The sequence below is a fragment of the Anarhichas minor genome, unplaced genomic scaffold (assembly GCF_050575085.1).
Source record: "Anarhichas minor isolate MPS153535 unplaced genomic scaffold, ASM5057508v1 ptg000041l, whole genome shotgun sequence".
Classification (NCBI taxonomy): domain Eukaryota; kingdom Metazoa; phylum Chordata; class Actinopteri; order Perciformes; family Anarhichadidae; genus Anarhichas; species Anarhichas minor.
This window is the reverse complement of record NW_027466487.1, coordinates 5,840,807-5,856,960: the sequence shown is the minus strand read 5'-3', so window position 1 is coordinate 5,856,960 and position 16,154 is coordinate 5,840,807. Positions and strand designations below refer to the sequence as shown.

At 41.9% G+C, this 16,154-nt stretch overlaps 3 protein-coding genes across 3 annotated transcripts; all 3 read right to left on the bottom strand.

The window, feature by feature from the left end:
- Positions 1–691: 691 nt before the first annotated feature.
- On the bottom strand, positions 692–4,750 carry opn9 (opsin 9). The gene is made up of 8 exons (XM_076109693.1): positions 4,630–4,750; positions 3,568–3,718; positions 3,278–3,417; positions 2,776–2,914; positions 2,511–2,625; positions 1,562–1,642; positions 947–1,484; positions 692–828 (listed from the first exon to the last, which is right to left on the bottom strand). The coding sequence occupies exons 1-8, from the start codon at positions 4,748–4,750 to the stop codon at positions 692–694; spliced, it is 1,422 nt and encodes a 473-aa protein (XP_075965808.1).
- A 2,127-nt stretch (positions 4,751–6,877) lies between these two features.
- Positions 6,878–11,359, bottom strand: gapdh (glyceraldehyde-3-phosphate dehydrogenase). The gene is made up of 12 exons (XM_076109482.1): positions 11,320–11,359; positions 10,800–10,845; positions 9,708–9,807; positions 9,348–9,454; positions 9,144–9,234; positions 8,920–9,035; positions 8,614–8,695; positions 8,328–8,479; positions 8,146–8,224; positions 7,534–7,617; positions 7,341–7,438; positions 6,878–7,245 (listed from the first exon to the last, which is right to left on the bottom strand). The coding sequence occupies exons 2-12, from the start codon at positions 10,820–10,822 to the stop codon at positions 7,176–7,178; spliced, it is 1,002 nt and encodes a 333-aa protein (XP_075965597.1). The 5' UTR covers positions 10,823–10,845; positions 11,320–11,359; the 3' UTR covers positions 6,878–7,175.
- Positions 11,360–14,482: 3,123 nt separating this feature from the next.
- Positions 14,483–16,027, bottom strand: nppcl (natriuretic peptide C-like). Its single transcript, XM_076109522.1, has 2 exons — positions 14,987–16,027; positions 14,483–14,779 (listed from the first exon to the last, which is right to left on the bottom strand). Exons 1-2 carry the CDS (start codon positions 15,083–15,085, stop codon positions 14,483–14,485), a joined length of 396 nt encoding a protein of 131 aa, XP_075965637.1. The 5' UTR covers positions 15,086–16,027.
- Positions 16,028–16,154: the final 127 nt, after the last annotated feature.

Genomic DNA, 16,154 nt, shown 5'->3' with positions numbered 1-16,154 from the left:
TAGCAAACTGTCAATGAACAAATTGTCATTCTGAATAACAAGAAGCATCAGTAAAAGCTAGGCCTATAAATTCTTAAACTGTTAAAAAGCTAAATATAACCGAACATTTGAATCTACATTATTGCACAAAGGAAATACTGATATTGAACAGTTTCATTGACATTGCATAAGTGAATTGTCAGTTTCTACTGAAGCAGTGTTGAGTGTTAAGTGTGACAGCAGCAGGAAGGAAGGAAGGAGCTACGGTTCCTCTCCTTCACACGAGGGAAGCAGCCTCTCACTGAAGGAGCTTTTTAAATAGCCTGAATGCTTTAATACAATGAATTCCATGGAGTAATGCTGTCGTTGCGATTTCTGTATTCCTTCTTCGTTGTAGTTTCGCCATGGCAGACCTATGTTAGTGACATTTCCCATCGGATCATAATTACGGAGTTTAGTGAAAGTGTAGTTGGATTGTCTTTTCCTAACTCCTTCACATCTTTCCTTGACCCCATGACGTTTTCTATCGAGGTCAAGGAAAAGTGTAAAAATGTACAAATTGCAGTTTTACGGGGGATTCTATCTATCTATCTATCTATCTTATATTAATCTGAATGTGGACCCCTCAGATCTCTCCTTGTCTTTTGTCCACCGATGCTGCAGTGTCTCTCTGTGCAGCCTTGAGTGTCCAAATGCATTAGCCCCCCACATCTCATCTGCTCAGGAGTCTGTTCGTCCTCCATTCCCGTTCCCCCGGTTCTTCTGTTTCTTCAGATTTCTGTTTTTTCTTTCCACAGACAGGGCTCCTTCTCCTCTTCCAGCTCTGGCAGTAGGAGAGGCTGATGCTCCCTTAAAGAGAAGATACAAAAAAAACACAATAACAATATGGCCTGTGTGGCAAGAACCTTAACGTACTATTTTTCCAAGAAACAGGTGCCAGTAGTTTAAGTTTACTCATGTTCCTTACTTTCAGTTGAACTTTCCTTCCTCCCCTGCATTCGCCTCCTCTCTGCCTTCTCTTTGCCACACACCATCGCGTAGATGTCATCCCTGAACTCCCTGTTCATGATCTGGTATATTAAAGGGTTGATCATGCAGTGGGACTTGGCAAACAGAACAGGGATCAAGGTGCCTACAGGTGGGAGAGAGGAGAGCGGCTGGGGGCTCTCGATCATTGGTTCAGCTTCTTTGTACAGGGTGGACCTGAACGTGGCGTCGCTCAGGCCGTTGATGGAGGCTGAATTATTGTTGTTCACATTGCTCCACTTGTTCTCGGGATGGGTGTAGATTTGTCTGTAATATTCTGTAGTGGTCCAGTTGAGCAACGAGGGGATATCAAGGATCTTTGGAGCACTTGGAGAGCTCGAGGCCATATCAGTCGACTCCTCCACCACAGTCTGTAAAGATGCCTCTTGATCATCTCTGGGAATGAGTGCAGAGAACAGAGACACAGCAGCATAGGGCATCCAGGCCAGGAGGAAGGTGGTGCACACCACAGCAGCTATCTGAAACAAACATATGGCTTTATTTTCCCTGCAGGATGTTCATTAATGAATCTGAAAACAATCCTCATATGGTTTACCTTTGTAAGTCTCAGGTCTTTGCCAGTGTGCCTGACAGAGGAGGACGGTATAGACGCCAGAGTGCGATTAGATCTGTAGACCTGAAAACAGAAGCAACAGTTAATGCTGTTATTTGCATTTATGCCACAATTCACAAGCACTGAAAAAGTCAACATATAAAAACTCTCACATATATATTAAAGCCATTACAGTATGTGAAGAGTTCCGAATTGAAATTATAGCATATTTTAAATGTGTTTTGTTGCTTCCTGCGCTGTAAGTCTGTTAACATGTACGGTATGCTGCCAAGTCTGTGGGGTTCCTCGTCCTGATTGGCTGCTGTGTCTCTCTTGTTTGTCTTTTGATGGAATGTGAAATGTGAATTCAAGGCACTCAGATTGGGACGGGGCCTTTCAGGACTTTATATACAAGTACATTTGCATTTACACATATGTTAACTATTGTCTATTTACACTAGATACAGTTTGCCTTTACTGTGATTCGTTTGGATAGAGCACCCACAGGCCGTTATTCCTTTGTAGCTTCCACATATTGCTTATTAGATGTACCCAATTTAACTTGTCAAACAGAAAATAACTTACGTGCTGAACTCCATGAGGCTTAACGTTGCACCCGTTTCCCCAAGAGACCTTGTTATTCATAAATTACTACAAACCGGACACACAATGAATTCAGGGCCTTTGAGGGCCCTGAGCATCTGGATCAATAGGGCCTTTTCATTTGGTATTCCCCTGTATCCGAGAGGAGGTGGTGGTACTGTGCATACATTGCTGTCTGTCACAGTGTCTTTTTTCAATACTCGCACTAGAAGGTGCCAGAGTTGCAATTTTGATATTCTACACACTGTGGCTTTGAACAAGTGACTAATACATCTGAACAAAATAATGACATTATATACACACAGCTCCCAAACCCTCCATTTTCTGTCATGAAGCAACTTGTCCTCACCGTCTGAAGGATGGCCAAATATGAAGCGACAATGGTGAGTGTAGGAAATCCAAAGCATAATATCAGGATGAGGAAAATATAGATTCTGTCGATTAGAGATGACCTCATGCTCCACCTTGAAATAGTTAGACAGGCAGACTGGTTATCACTCGCATGTTTGTCAGCAAATACTTGAAGAAATCTGAGAATACACAGACATCTGCCGACTTTTGTGTAAGTAAACAATAGAGTATTGAGCAGCACTGTAAATTCAATTAGAGATTACCAGTTGATGGTGCAGCTGGTCCCATACGGTTCTGGTCCATAACTTCCAAAGCCAAAAGCAGGCAGCAAGGCCCAGAACAATGTGTAAACCCACACCAGCACTATGGACATATACACATGCCGTCTCTCAATCCATTGACCTAGAGCCAAGAAGCATTAAACCACTTAAAGAACTTAGTGTGACAATTTATGTGCACTTAACCTCATTGGAGTTCTCGACATTTCACTTTACTATCTTGAAACAGCAGATTTAATTGACCTTTACTCTCACCTTAGCGATTATCAATCAATGACTTTTAAATCGAAAACACTGAATCAATACATTTTTAGAGGAAAGAAAGGGTCTTGTGCAGAGACTATAATACGTATATTGTGTAAGTAAGGTTTGTGTAAAAGCCTGTGTGGCAAGGCATTTTAAATAAACCAATTTATTCAGGAAGAGTCAGATGGATTTAGAGTGCAGGCATGCCTGAGTGGATGGTACATTACGATCTCAGACTTGCCGTATCTTAAGCAGCAGATCTTCAGGCAACGGTCCAGAGAGATGAGACAGGTGGTGAGCAGAGAGCCGATGCCAAACACAAAGCCCTGAATGCCGTACCAAAGGCACCCTATCTCCCCAAACACCCAGGCATGACACAGGCTGAAAGAGGCAGAGAAAAGCTTAAGTCTCTCCGCTTAATAGATCATCACCATCTGTCTCTGACTAATGGCTGCTGTTGTATTATAATCACAGTGTCATCACCCTGGATTCAAGCCTGGCTTCTTATTAGTTGATAACAAAGTTCTGTACCTGGAAGTGATGAAAAATGGCCCTCCCAAGAGGCTGAAACCAAAATCGCAGAGGGCCAGGTTGATGATCATGAGCTCTGGAGGTCTGAGCTTCTTTCGTCTTCTGCAGTAGACTAATAACGCCGCGCCATTGCCCAGCACCGATGTGACAACTGTAGAAAGAGTAATAGTGAGGAAAAGAAGGAAGAAGCGGCTTTAACTTAGCTTTTTCAATCCTTAAAATACCAGTTGTGTATGATTACATGTAGTGAGCTAGACCAGAGATTGCCAGAGTGGATCAATGCACAGTTATTCGTCTGCGTTCCTCTCTTCAACACGCACTCAGCAACTCAGCTCAGCATTCACCTGAATACTCACCCTGCTCCACAGAAAACCAATCAACCCAGACAAATTAAAACATTTGTCTGAGCGAGCAGAGTTTATTTGTTTGTCTGTAGCTTCATTGATTTGTTGTGCAAGCCAAGCAATGAAGAGGCGAAGAGTATTTTGTAGTGTTTTGTTCTTAGACGGCCTGAACTGTCTGTTTTAATGAGGTAATGTCGGGTGTTTGGTCTTTTTTGTTGAATACTGAAAATCCCCATCCCAAGAAAATCAGTCACACAGGACATATAAACTTTGAAATCCAACAACGCATTGTCATATTTTGATACTTTTTTGACAGTATGCAACTCAGACTTAAAAACAAATTTCTCAATGATAATGTCCCTTTGAGGGTTAGGTTTGAAGATAAATAATTTATCTTCCACTCAATCTGAGGTATATCCTGTGTTTGCTTGTTGCACCATTTCATTGGAGCTACTGTATAATATATTTATAGTAATACAAAGAGACAAATAAGTTACGATGATTAATAATAACTTACAAAACTTGTCATCACTTTATGTGGAATCTGGAATGATATATTTACATATATTTGAGTATTTTTGGATCAATTTCAGCATGTTTGAAGGTCACTTGTCTTCAAAACAAGAGTGGATAACTTCTCACAAAAATGAGCCTGAAATTGACATGATGATAAAAGTGCCTGTGACTCCAAAAAAAAAGTGACTTAAACCATGCCGACCTGTGAAGGTAAGGAAGACCGCGACGGCCAAGTCTCCAGAGGGGGACAGCTGGGAGACGAACAGTGGGTGGATGGACGAGGGGACAAACCAGGAACCCCTCTGTGAGCCATTCTCTCCCATTGGTGTTGCACTGACCCACAGCAGTATACAGAGAGGAGAAGCAGCACCTGGAGCCTCAAAGAGCCACTGATTGCACAAAAACAGAGAATAATTTAAAATACTGTGACACCAGTATGTGGAATTAACGTGGAATTAGAGCATGTGGAAGTAACGTTTTCTCATTAGGGGGGAGATGCTGCGCAGCACAGGCATTAGTATACTGGTGACTATATTCTGATCTCAGCAAGATTTTCAATCAATTTTAATCTGCTCTTACTGTGCAGACAAAAATAAGCTCATTTCAAACCTCCAGCTTAAGAGAACAACGGGAGTGTAAAACAGGAGTGGGTGAGAGACAGCAGGATATTTTGCAATCCAGAGCTTTAAGTTTCAAAGTATTATTCATATTACAGATGCTGTCACACAGTGCATGTCAGAAAAAAACATTTCTCTCTCCTCTCCTGAGTCTATATTAACTAGATTCCTTGAGAAGTGTTTGGACAAAGCATTATACATTACTAAATGGTGTGGACAATTACAAAGAAGATTAAGGTAAATGTAAATGAATACAGATCGAGGTGATATTGTGATGTCATCGTGACACAAATGGCAGACAGATCTTCTCTGATGGCGACACAATTTGCAGCTTTATTGTGAAAATCGGACATTTCTTCGAATATTTCATCGTTTCCATTGATTGTTAATGGTTCAGGAGTATCACGGGGAAAGCGTTGTTGTAAAAGAACACCTGTTACTTAAGCATCCTGTTACTTAAAATAAATAAATGAGTCATTATAATAAACAAAGGTTTCAGGGAAAAACCAAGTCCTTTCTTCTCCATCGTTTGACCCTCCAGGAATTGTATATTTATCCAGCAGGCAGTCAGCTGAGTGTCATGAGTGTCAAAGGGCCAAAAGCTGAATGAACACAGTCACAGCAAGACAACAAAAATGGGATTTCTTGAAATAATCAAAATTCTCCCAAAATGTTTTTTCTTAACTCTTTTGTTTGTTACTCCCTCTCTCTGTCCAAGATGCACACATTCAAACACACACCTGCAGGAAAACATCACAATGAATTAATAAGCATCTTACCGTCCTCTTGTCTGCTTCTCAGTCCCTTCCTGTTGTCTCTCAGCTGGACTTTATAGCAGAGATCGTCTTTTTTTTTAAATTTTATTCAATCTTAATCGGAACCCTCTGTCTGTAAATCCATGTGGCATTTTCTGGAGAGACAATTTGCTGTTGACAATCTGGTTTAGACGAAATGATCAGCAACAGGAGGGAGAGAGGGAGGGGGGGAGGGAGAGAGAGGGAGAAGGGGAGAGAGAGAGAGGGAGGGGGGGGGGGAGAGAGAGGGAGAGAGATTTTGTACACTGCTTGTATCTCCTCTCCGGCTATCTACTAAATCCATTTCATCCGTGTGAATAATTTTGATAACATTAGAATCTCAATGAAATGTACATTTTTCTGTAAATTTTGAATATTAAAGGAATGGTAAACCTGTGACAAAATACTGATATATGTAAATAAATGGGGTTTTGTTCAAAGTGAACTTTGGTGACCATTAATTTTATTTGACTTGAAACCAGCACTACACTTCATGTCCTTCTTATAAAGCATTTGTCCCATATGTGTGCATGCAGCGTTATATAACCAATAAATCCTTAATCGTTTTTTTAAATCAGTGGAGCTTTTGTCTTATTCTTTAGGCGCTCCCAGTGAGCCAGGCTGATACGGACAGATCAATGACTAAAACTGCAATAAGTTGTAAAATGAATTTTCCATACTTTGCCATTTGGCAAGATCACATTATCTGCAGGGATTATTCATAAAAGCCTCATATTGAACCATTACAATGGGCTTTGTGTTAGCCAGGCAACAGTACCCTCCCAGATGAAGCAGATATTGAACAGCATTAAAGGGTGTCAGAGGGGGAAAATAATAAAAATGTTGAGAAGAGACTAAGGGCCGTCAGTGTATTCCCAGAGGAGGAAAATAACGAGACGCATGTAGAGACACCGCTTCTCAGGGTTTGCTAAAGTGAATGACCTTCATAAGAATCCATCTGCCGAGACCAGCGTTTATCCCAGTGGAGCAGTTTTTAATATAGATACGTCTGTGCAGTGACAAAAGACAAAAGGAGGGCGTGATTCTCACAAACAGGAATTTATTCCACTACTGCCTGCAGTACTTCAACACTACAGACAGACGAATACTCCATCTCACACAAGAACAGAACAGGGAACTTCACAAATACAAAAAAGTAATTGGTCACCAATTGAAATCTTTTTCGTTTGCTCTCTGTGGGACCTTTCCTCCGGCATCTGGTGTGGGTCGACTATTTGAAGGCACCAGCCAAAGTCGTAGATAACCGAGTGTGTTTGTATAACTCTGGTATCAGGAGAATGTGGCATAGTGCAGTGACGAGCAATTGGCTGGTTGTTTTACTCCTTGGTAGCCATGTGGGCCATCAGGTCGCAGACACGGATGCTGTATGCGAACTCGTTGTCGTACCTGATGAAGAAGCAAGAAAAAAATAAAAATAGAGTCAATATGAATCCCTGAAAAGAGACATCAGGACATGAAAGTAATCCACGCTGAAGGCTTACCATGAAACCAACTTGACAAAGTGGTCGTTGAGGGCGATGCCAGCGCCAGCATCAAAGATGGAGGAGTGGCAGTCACCGTTGAAGTCTGTGGAGACGACCTGCAGGAGAGCGAAGAGGAGGACACCACGTTAGCAAAAAGCACTAAACGACAAAACGGTTTAAAAGATCCGTTATAATAGAGACGCGCACATACCTGGTGTTCTGTGTATCCCAGAATGCCCTTCATGGGTCCTTCAGATGCAGCCTTCACAACTTTCTTGATGTCTTCATATTTGGCCTGTTAAATGTATTACCATCATTATCATTATACGAATACTTACTATATTTATTTTTTTAAAAGGACAAGTCTTCCAATTTTTTGTCTACAAATTCCATGAAAAGACGAAAATCCATGATAAATCTAAATACTCTCCGACTACCCGTCTGTAAATGCTGAGCCGGTTGGTTTCTACTGAAGATGCACATTTAAATAAATAAGGTTGTGAATATACAAGATGACAAAGCAAAACTCGTGATTTCTGGTGCATTAATTCTAGTTTGGATGAAATGCCAGATTCATTCATTCATTCATTCATGGATGTAAAATAAAAGATAAGTGAAAGTATTATTACAGTCAATCATGGATTAATACACATTTTACAGTACTTGAGATCGACTCATTACCATGAGCACTGTAGTCTACACGGGAGACAATTCTGACTAGAATAAATACATTTCTCGTTGGTAAGAAAAACTAATCACCCGACTTAAAGTGAAATTGACTTCTGTTAAATGTTATGAATGCTTCTCGTTTGCGGTCACTCACGGGTTTCTCCAGACGGACTGTCAGGTCAACCACGGACACGTTGGGGGTGGGGACACGGAAGGCCATGCCGGTGAGCTTGCTGTAAAATACAAAACGTACAAGGTCATAAACTAAATCCACTGGATTCAGTGCAAGTAACATACAATAACGTATGATGATGCGATAAAGTTTCTCCCGCTGACCCGTTGAGCTCGGGGATGACCTTGCCGACGGCTTTGGCAGCACCAGTAGAGGCGGGGATGATGTTCTGACTAGCACCACGGCCGTCCCTCCACAGCTTACCAGAAGGACCGTCCACAGTCTTCTGGGTGGCAGTCATGGCATGAACTGTGCTCTAATGGACAAAGACACAGAGGAGGAGGAGGATTAAATATGGCTAAACCCCCCCGGAACTTTGTAATGTCATGTTGGTGCGTTTATAATCTGGTGTTATCCCTCTGCCAGATTGTTCAGTGTTTTAATCCTCACCATCAGGCCCTCAACGATGACAAAGTTGTCATTGATGACCTTGGCCAGGGGGGCCAGGCAGTTGGTTGTGCAGGAAGCGTTGCTAGGGAGCCGAAAGTAACAGCATCAGTTATCTGAGTTTTTTTTATTTTTTAAATAAAGTTCAAATTTACATTTTTTAATGACAAATCTTTTACACATGAGATATACCATAAGCGAAACACTCAGTATTGCACACTTTCAGCTTAAAAACTAAATTCCAATTTTCAAAGCACTTAAATATCCAAAGACGACCAAACGGTCTGTGAGATGCTTTCTGGTTCTTACCTGACGACCTTGAGGGACTTGTCGTACTTCTCATGGTTGACACCCATGACGAACATGGGAGCATCAGCGCTGGGTGCAGAGATGATGACTCTCTTGGCACCGCCCTTCAAGTGAGCCTGCAGTGAGTTTTGAAAGAGCATTTAATTGATGTCCTTTTTGGCAAATTGCACGACACTTTATTTTTTTTTGCATTCAAGAGTTTAGGGGGGGATTGAGATACGTACAGAGGCCTTCTCAATGGTGGTGAACACACCAGTGGACTCAACCACATACTGGGCACCAGCATCCCCCCATTTGATGTTAGCGGGGTCTCTCCTGAAGAAAGAGACAGAAAAGAAGTTAATAAATTCAGTTCTTCTCTTTTGCAATGTGTGAAACTAATTAAACTGAAATGCTTTCTATATTAAAAGCCTGATTAGTGAACATACTCGTGGAAAACGGTGATTTTATGTCCATCGATGACCAGCTTGTCGCCCTCAATTTTGACCTCACCCTTGAAGCGGCCGTGGGTGGAGTCATACTTGAACATGTAGACCTAAAAGAGGAAATGTGAAGAAGAAGAAGAGACAGTTTACACCACACTACAGACAGCTGACAAAAGCAGAAGAGATTATATAAGTTATAAAAGATGCAAAGCATGTTTTGGACTACATATTTAATCTAGCCAGTGCAACCATAACCTAAAGTTCAGAGTTTCACGAAGTTTACAAGCGCGTGGCAGAAGGCCAGTGCTGATTTCAAACCCCTAATCCTGATGTCTTATATTTCAAGCAATCTCCTTCACTTACCATGTATTCCAGGTCGATGAAAGGGTCATTGATGGCCACAATCTCCACCACCTTGGAGGTGAAACCAGCACGGGTCACCAGGCGACCGATGCGGCCAAATCTGAAAAGTGAACAGTGTTGTTTCTTAGTCTGGCCTCTAGATGGTGGTGTGATACCATGCAACTCTGACTAAAGTCACTGGGTGATGTGAGCCTTGTCACGTCCCACAATTGCAGAGAAGGTACGAGTTTGAAATAATCAAGTCCGATAGTCATGAATATGCAAAATTAGGTTTTTGACATTCACTTCAACCTAAGCATGGCCTATTTCACATTAGTGTTGTAGCTTTTTTCCTTTGTGTGGGGTTCAAATAGTCCCCAGGAGACCTGAACCCACTGACAAAGAAAGGGCAGGGTTCAGGAGGAGGGGCAGAGGGAGCTGCCCAGCTTTTACTCTCCTCGCTGGGGGCTAAAGTCGAAATTAGCCTCTAATGTGCAAATCCTGGTGATGGCAATGCACTGTTTGATCAGCGGCCGAGTTACTTTTTAACCGCAGGTCCAAATTCCTGGCACACTCTGTCCTCAGACACTGGGGGGGAGGACGAGGGGCGGAGAGATAATTAAACAGATAGGGAGGACTTTAACGTCACATTATGCGTGTTCAATAACATTTAAGTAATGGACCCTTTCTACTTGCTTCAGACAGCAGAAAAACTATTTGAATGACCCCCACGTCGAAGCCACTGCCCACTACGTTATCTGCTCAGGGGGCAAAGTTCAGAGACCAAGAAAAACATGAGATCAGCCAGGTGACTGTTGGTGCATGTCCTCCATTACTAAACATTTTCTCCTTCAGCTGCTGTATGGTGTCAGAAATTAACCATACAAATATTTTTTATTATGCAAACAAAGAAGCTTTAAGAAGCACAGGTGGTGCATCTTAAAAATGTAAACAAGGCAGCAATTGCACTAAATCCCCTAAATGCTCCCGATGTACACAGATGAGAGGTGTGGCATTGGAAGCTGGAGGTGCAGCGAGCTCACAGACTTGCCTTATAAGTGTGTGTTGATTTGAATAATTATGTCATGCGAGTGAATGAAAACGAGCCCTTACCCATTGATACCAACTTTCACCATGTTTCCTGGGTTGTCCTAGTCCTCTGAAAGGAGAAATGAGAAGATAGTATATTAATGCAGCCTGTTAAATATTAATGAAGCAACATGTATGGTGCCATATATTAGCTTTCACTTGATGGACAGCACTAAGATTGTGCATTGAAATAAAGAGTTTATGCTAAATTATTCCACTGATAAGATATGCGACCACAGTCCAAGTAAATGTCAATGTAAATCTGCAGTTGCTGAACCTTCCCAGCAGGCGTATAAACAAACAAATGTCCACTGAAGAGTCATTTTACATCCTCAAAAGCAACAATAATCACATTTAAAACAAGAGTATAAAGGCAAGTTAATTAGCTTGAGCTTTATGACCACATTTAGTTGAAAATGAGGTCCCATCAAGCCCAAGCTGATTGTCCCCAGGTGATCGAAATCAAGTCCTGTTGCTGAGGCTCTGCAGGTTCCTGAACCCCTCTGTCTCAAATCATTTAGTTACTTTAGATTTATTTTTTTACCGTTTGTGAGATGCCTCTGTCTGTCTTGTGACTCCGGGTGTGAGTGGGGAAGAACAAAGTTGAGCGGTGATATTTATCATTGACCAGACTTGAAAGCCACGCCCCCTTAAAGGTCACTGCTCTTAGCCCCGCCCCCTGTGAACGTGAAGGTCGTCAGCCTGCACAGAGACATGCAAGCTGGGCCTCTGCAACTTGACTTCATGTGAGTGAAATATCCCAGAAGCTTCTTTCTCTTCATCTCATTTCTGCTACTTGTAGGAGATCTGAAAAGTTCTGCTCAGATTGACATCATTTCTGCAGAAGATACAGTATCATTAAGGCGCTCGTGTGTTTCCACCATTACTTTGAGAGGTCTGGATATAGATACTCAGATATTAATCTCCTCAGATAGTGGACTGAAAAAAGAGAGAGATCCCTCACTGACCTTCTCAGTAAATACAGTCACACGAGGGATCAAATCTCTGTCTTCCCGACTGTGACATTTACTGTCCAAAGACCATGACCCTTCACTTTCAGACGGTCTGTAGCGACTGATCATTCTCTGCCTCCCCATCTCCTCCCCAGGAGTCACAAGTTGAGTCTTGGTTACTCGACATAAACACGTGATCATTACACATCTGCAGAGGATGCATCTTCAGACTGTTAGAGTCCATGTCGGGTTATTTAGAAGCAACAAATAGAATCTGAATAAAAGTGCTGCTGTTAAGGTGTTGGTAATGTGTCTTCTGCTGCAAAATTAAATGTCTTCACTTCTATTCGTTGCCCACAGAAGAATATGACAAGGCCTGGGCATGTCAGAGTTTGTCTGGACTCTTTCGTCATGTCACAGAGTTGGCATTTGAAAAGAAAGCACTCCAGACGACGATGTGCAATTTTAAATTACAATAAAGACAATGTCTGTATAAACTAGAAGGCCACTCAAATTCAATCTTTTTGAAATATCCCCCTGGCTGCATACTGAGGCCTCACCAACGGGCAGTCCAGGAAGATAACTGAAACCTTACCCAGGGCATAGCATGCTGTCATAACAGCAGAGCATGACACATTAACATATCGAACTGGACCAAACATGACATTCAGTAACATATGGTTTTTCACTTCAGCAGATCATGTGGTCCTGTTCTAACATTTTGCAGCAGGCTTAACAGAAGTGTAGATCTGCACCTAAACAGGACAGCGCTGGTGTGTTTTATGGCTGCGGTCCAGAGGTCCGGGCATAACTGAACTACCACAACCCTGTGGGAATGCCAGGCTTGGCCTCTGCTCTGCAGCTTAAGGTCAAAGAGGGGAAGTAAAGGTCAGGCCAAGATTAGACGTGGGCTGACGAGTCAACACATGTCCATTTCATACTCTCAGTACTGTAAATGCTGCCTCATGATTCACATGTTCTTTATCACAACTTCCAATCTCTACTCGCAGGAAAGTGAGCGGCCGTGGAATAAAGTATCTGGGCATTTGTATTTTTTTAGTCTGGTTTCTGTTGGACTCAATTTACAGCAGCATTTATGTAAATTTGGGTTATTTTTCAACATAAAAGTTCCACTCTGGTTAACTTAATCAGTAAGTGCAGAAACAACAAACTGTGTGGATCGCAGTTTGCTGATTTATGCACAAGTATGTCTGAAATTAAATGGGGCCCTCTTGAACTGGATTTATACGGCAGTGTAAAGTCCAGAGGGCAGCTGTGGAATGAGACTGCCACCTAGTGTCGCAACGGAAATCTCCATCTATTTAATATCACCTTCAAAAATCAACTCAAATACCAGAATGAATAAGTAATATACCGACTATATAAGGTGCAAGCTATGTAGGATATCGTGGAAGAAAATAGGAGAAAATAAACGACTTTTGCTCGTAGCTCACACTCGACCATCGAAACAGCAGAAACAGTCTCACCTCAAAGTCAATTTAGTTGCAGTTCTGGAGCTTTCAGTCACATCGCATGATCGTCAGACAGATAGCGTCTGATCAGCCGTCATGAGAATTGTTGGATTCAGTTTTTTTTTTCTGAGAATTAATATTTTTTTTAAATGGCACAAGGATTAGTAATTGAGATCATGTGATCAGATCAAAAGCTCCAGTTACTAAATGGACCTCAAGGTGGAGATTGTTTTGCCAAAGTAGAAAGTCTTGGTTTGGTCCTTTCTTCAACATGGACTTTGTGAATTGCCTCGAAGTTTAAAATAATTCATGTCTTGTTTTTAAAACTGAACACATTGCTGGTACAAAGGCCGCCAAATGTACAATTGCATCATATTTATGCACATATATAATTCATACATATCGGTTGGAACATTATATGAGCTTATCCGCCAACATGTTTATTTCCGTTTCCCTGTAGAATGAGTCAAGATTTTTGCCCGGGGAAACTGTCTGTAATGCCAGAGTAGAACCAGTTTTGGAGGCAGCCGAGGATCTCACATACAGTTAAGATTGGCCACCCATACTCCAGACTGACGCAGGAAGAAATGTAACTTCCTCAGACAGCCATTGGAAGATTTGACAAAGTATCAAGAGTTCAAAAATAAATATGTCAGGAGAATTTTAAGCTGCACTTTGAAGGACAAATTGAGATGACGTGTGCCAATAGGGCGCGAACAAACCGTGATTTAGATGCGGAAGAGAATTTCTGTGAGCCAAAGCCAGAAAACCATAAATGTCAAATCCATTTATTCATGCAAATCATAAGAAAACAAAAAATAACTATCAGCAGGAATCACAGGTGCAAACATATTTTAATATCTACGTCCATTACACCTGATTTTACACACACACTCCCCATCCATAGATTTAACAATCGTCTAATCACATTTACTGTACGAAGACAAATCCTAGAAATACATACAGTGCCAATTTACCTAAAAACAAGCCCATCAATCAAAGATGATCATTTGATGTAAATACAGCTCACACAATGTTCTAATAGTCAGTTTAATACTTTCACATGGAATAAACTACAGCTGCTGTGTTAATACAGCCACAATAGTGTGAATCATCTGATCTACGCTGGATGAAACCACATTAGCAAAGCTGCAAGTTTACACCACACTACATGTAGCCTACACACACGTAAACATCCTTCAGTGCACGTGAACATCTTTGCATGTGTGTTTTTCCTTATTGTACTCTAAGAAGGATGTCATCAGTCTTTCTTTTCTCTCCACTAACAGCCCAGTCCGCTCATGGACCCGATCCGATCCAGTTTCAGCCCAAAGCATCCTCGGTTCCATCCCCTCCGTGACCGGTCCGGTTCTGATCGCTTCTGATTGGCCACAGCCCCCTTCAGCAGGCGCAGCCAGGGGGTCTCAGCCTGCATTTGTGCATCAGCCCATTTGGGGTACTCGGCCGCTTTGACCCCCGAGGAGAAGGTGGACTGCTCCTCTGGTGGGCTGTTCAACAGGTTCTCCAGGTCGTCCAGAGTCAAAAGTTCATTGTAGCGTTCCAGAAACTGCTCCATAAACTACAGAGGAGGGAAAAAAAGAGGAAATTGAATTGTCAGCGAGTGTACGGGGGAGAATAATTCAATCAGTGATACATTTCATTACTCTTTCCTCTTATTCTTTCCTGCTCTCCCGCCCTTCCTTCTGCACTATTCTCTTATATCCGCCATCCACTCTGAATTCTCCTCAATCCTCTCTTTTCTATCCTCCCAGCTCTCCCTCCCTACCTGCACAGCATCAGGAGGAGGGTGCAGAGCGCGAGCCTCCGTGATCTCCGGAGGTGTCAGGAGGAGCAGAGTGGCACAAAGCAGCACAGGGCACAGCATGGCAGCAGAGTTGACGGACAGGAAAAACTGGAGCAGGACTGAAAATACACTGCAAAGATAAGATGAAGAAATTAATGAAAATCACTCATGCAGACAAACAGAAATACATAAAATGGATAGTTTTGAATGATCGTTACACATTTCAGGATTTAATAATATTTTTAATGTATTCTTATATTTAACAGGGTCCATACAGACAAATATTATATACAAATAAGCAATGCAACAGTTGTGATGCATTTAGGGCATCTAGCAGGAGCCAATTTGCAGCCCCCGTTCCTGGTCTAGATTAAAACAGCCAAACAAATAGAGTAGACCAAACAGTATCAAAGTACATTTATTATACATCACAATTATAAAAAGTTTTCCTCTTTTCAACAGAAATACTTTTTGCTGTTTGCTATCAAAAACATTAATTTGGTGACAATCCTTGAAAACGATAAAGGATTTAATATTTCTTACGGTAACCTGTTGAGAATAATGTACAAAAGACATTTGAGAGACACATTTGATTTCCTTACTTTATAAATGTAAGTTTCAGGTTGAATTGTAGAAATGTGTTTTCTACACAATTTGTAGTATGCTAAAAAAAATAAAATTAAAAGGACTAATCGATAACTATAAAATAAAGAATATAAAAAAATACAACATATCTAACCATTAAAGAACATTTTAGTGTGCTCACCCGTTGTTTGGTTTCTCTTTGAGTTCTTGGCGTCTTCTTCTGCTCTCACAGACTCTTCATCTCTCTGGTCCTCGGTCTATCGGTTACCTCTCACTTGTTGGCACCTGCAGGGAGCATCACCATCTCACTCGGTTGACTCCTCCTCGCTCTGTGATGGAAACGAAAGGAGGATTTTTCTTCCTCGTGCGTCTGTCCTCTTGGCAGAAGCTGAATGTTGGGCATCAGCTGGGATGCTGCAGAGGTTTTGTAGAGCAAGAGACGACAACCCCCCCCCCCCCCCCCCCCCCCCCGATCTTCCTCCTCCTCCTCCTCATCATCTCTTTAGAGTGATGTCATAGCCTTGGAGAGAGTGATTGTCATTGTCAAGGTGACTGTGTGTACTCT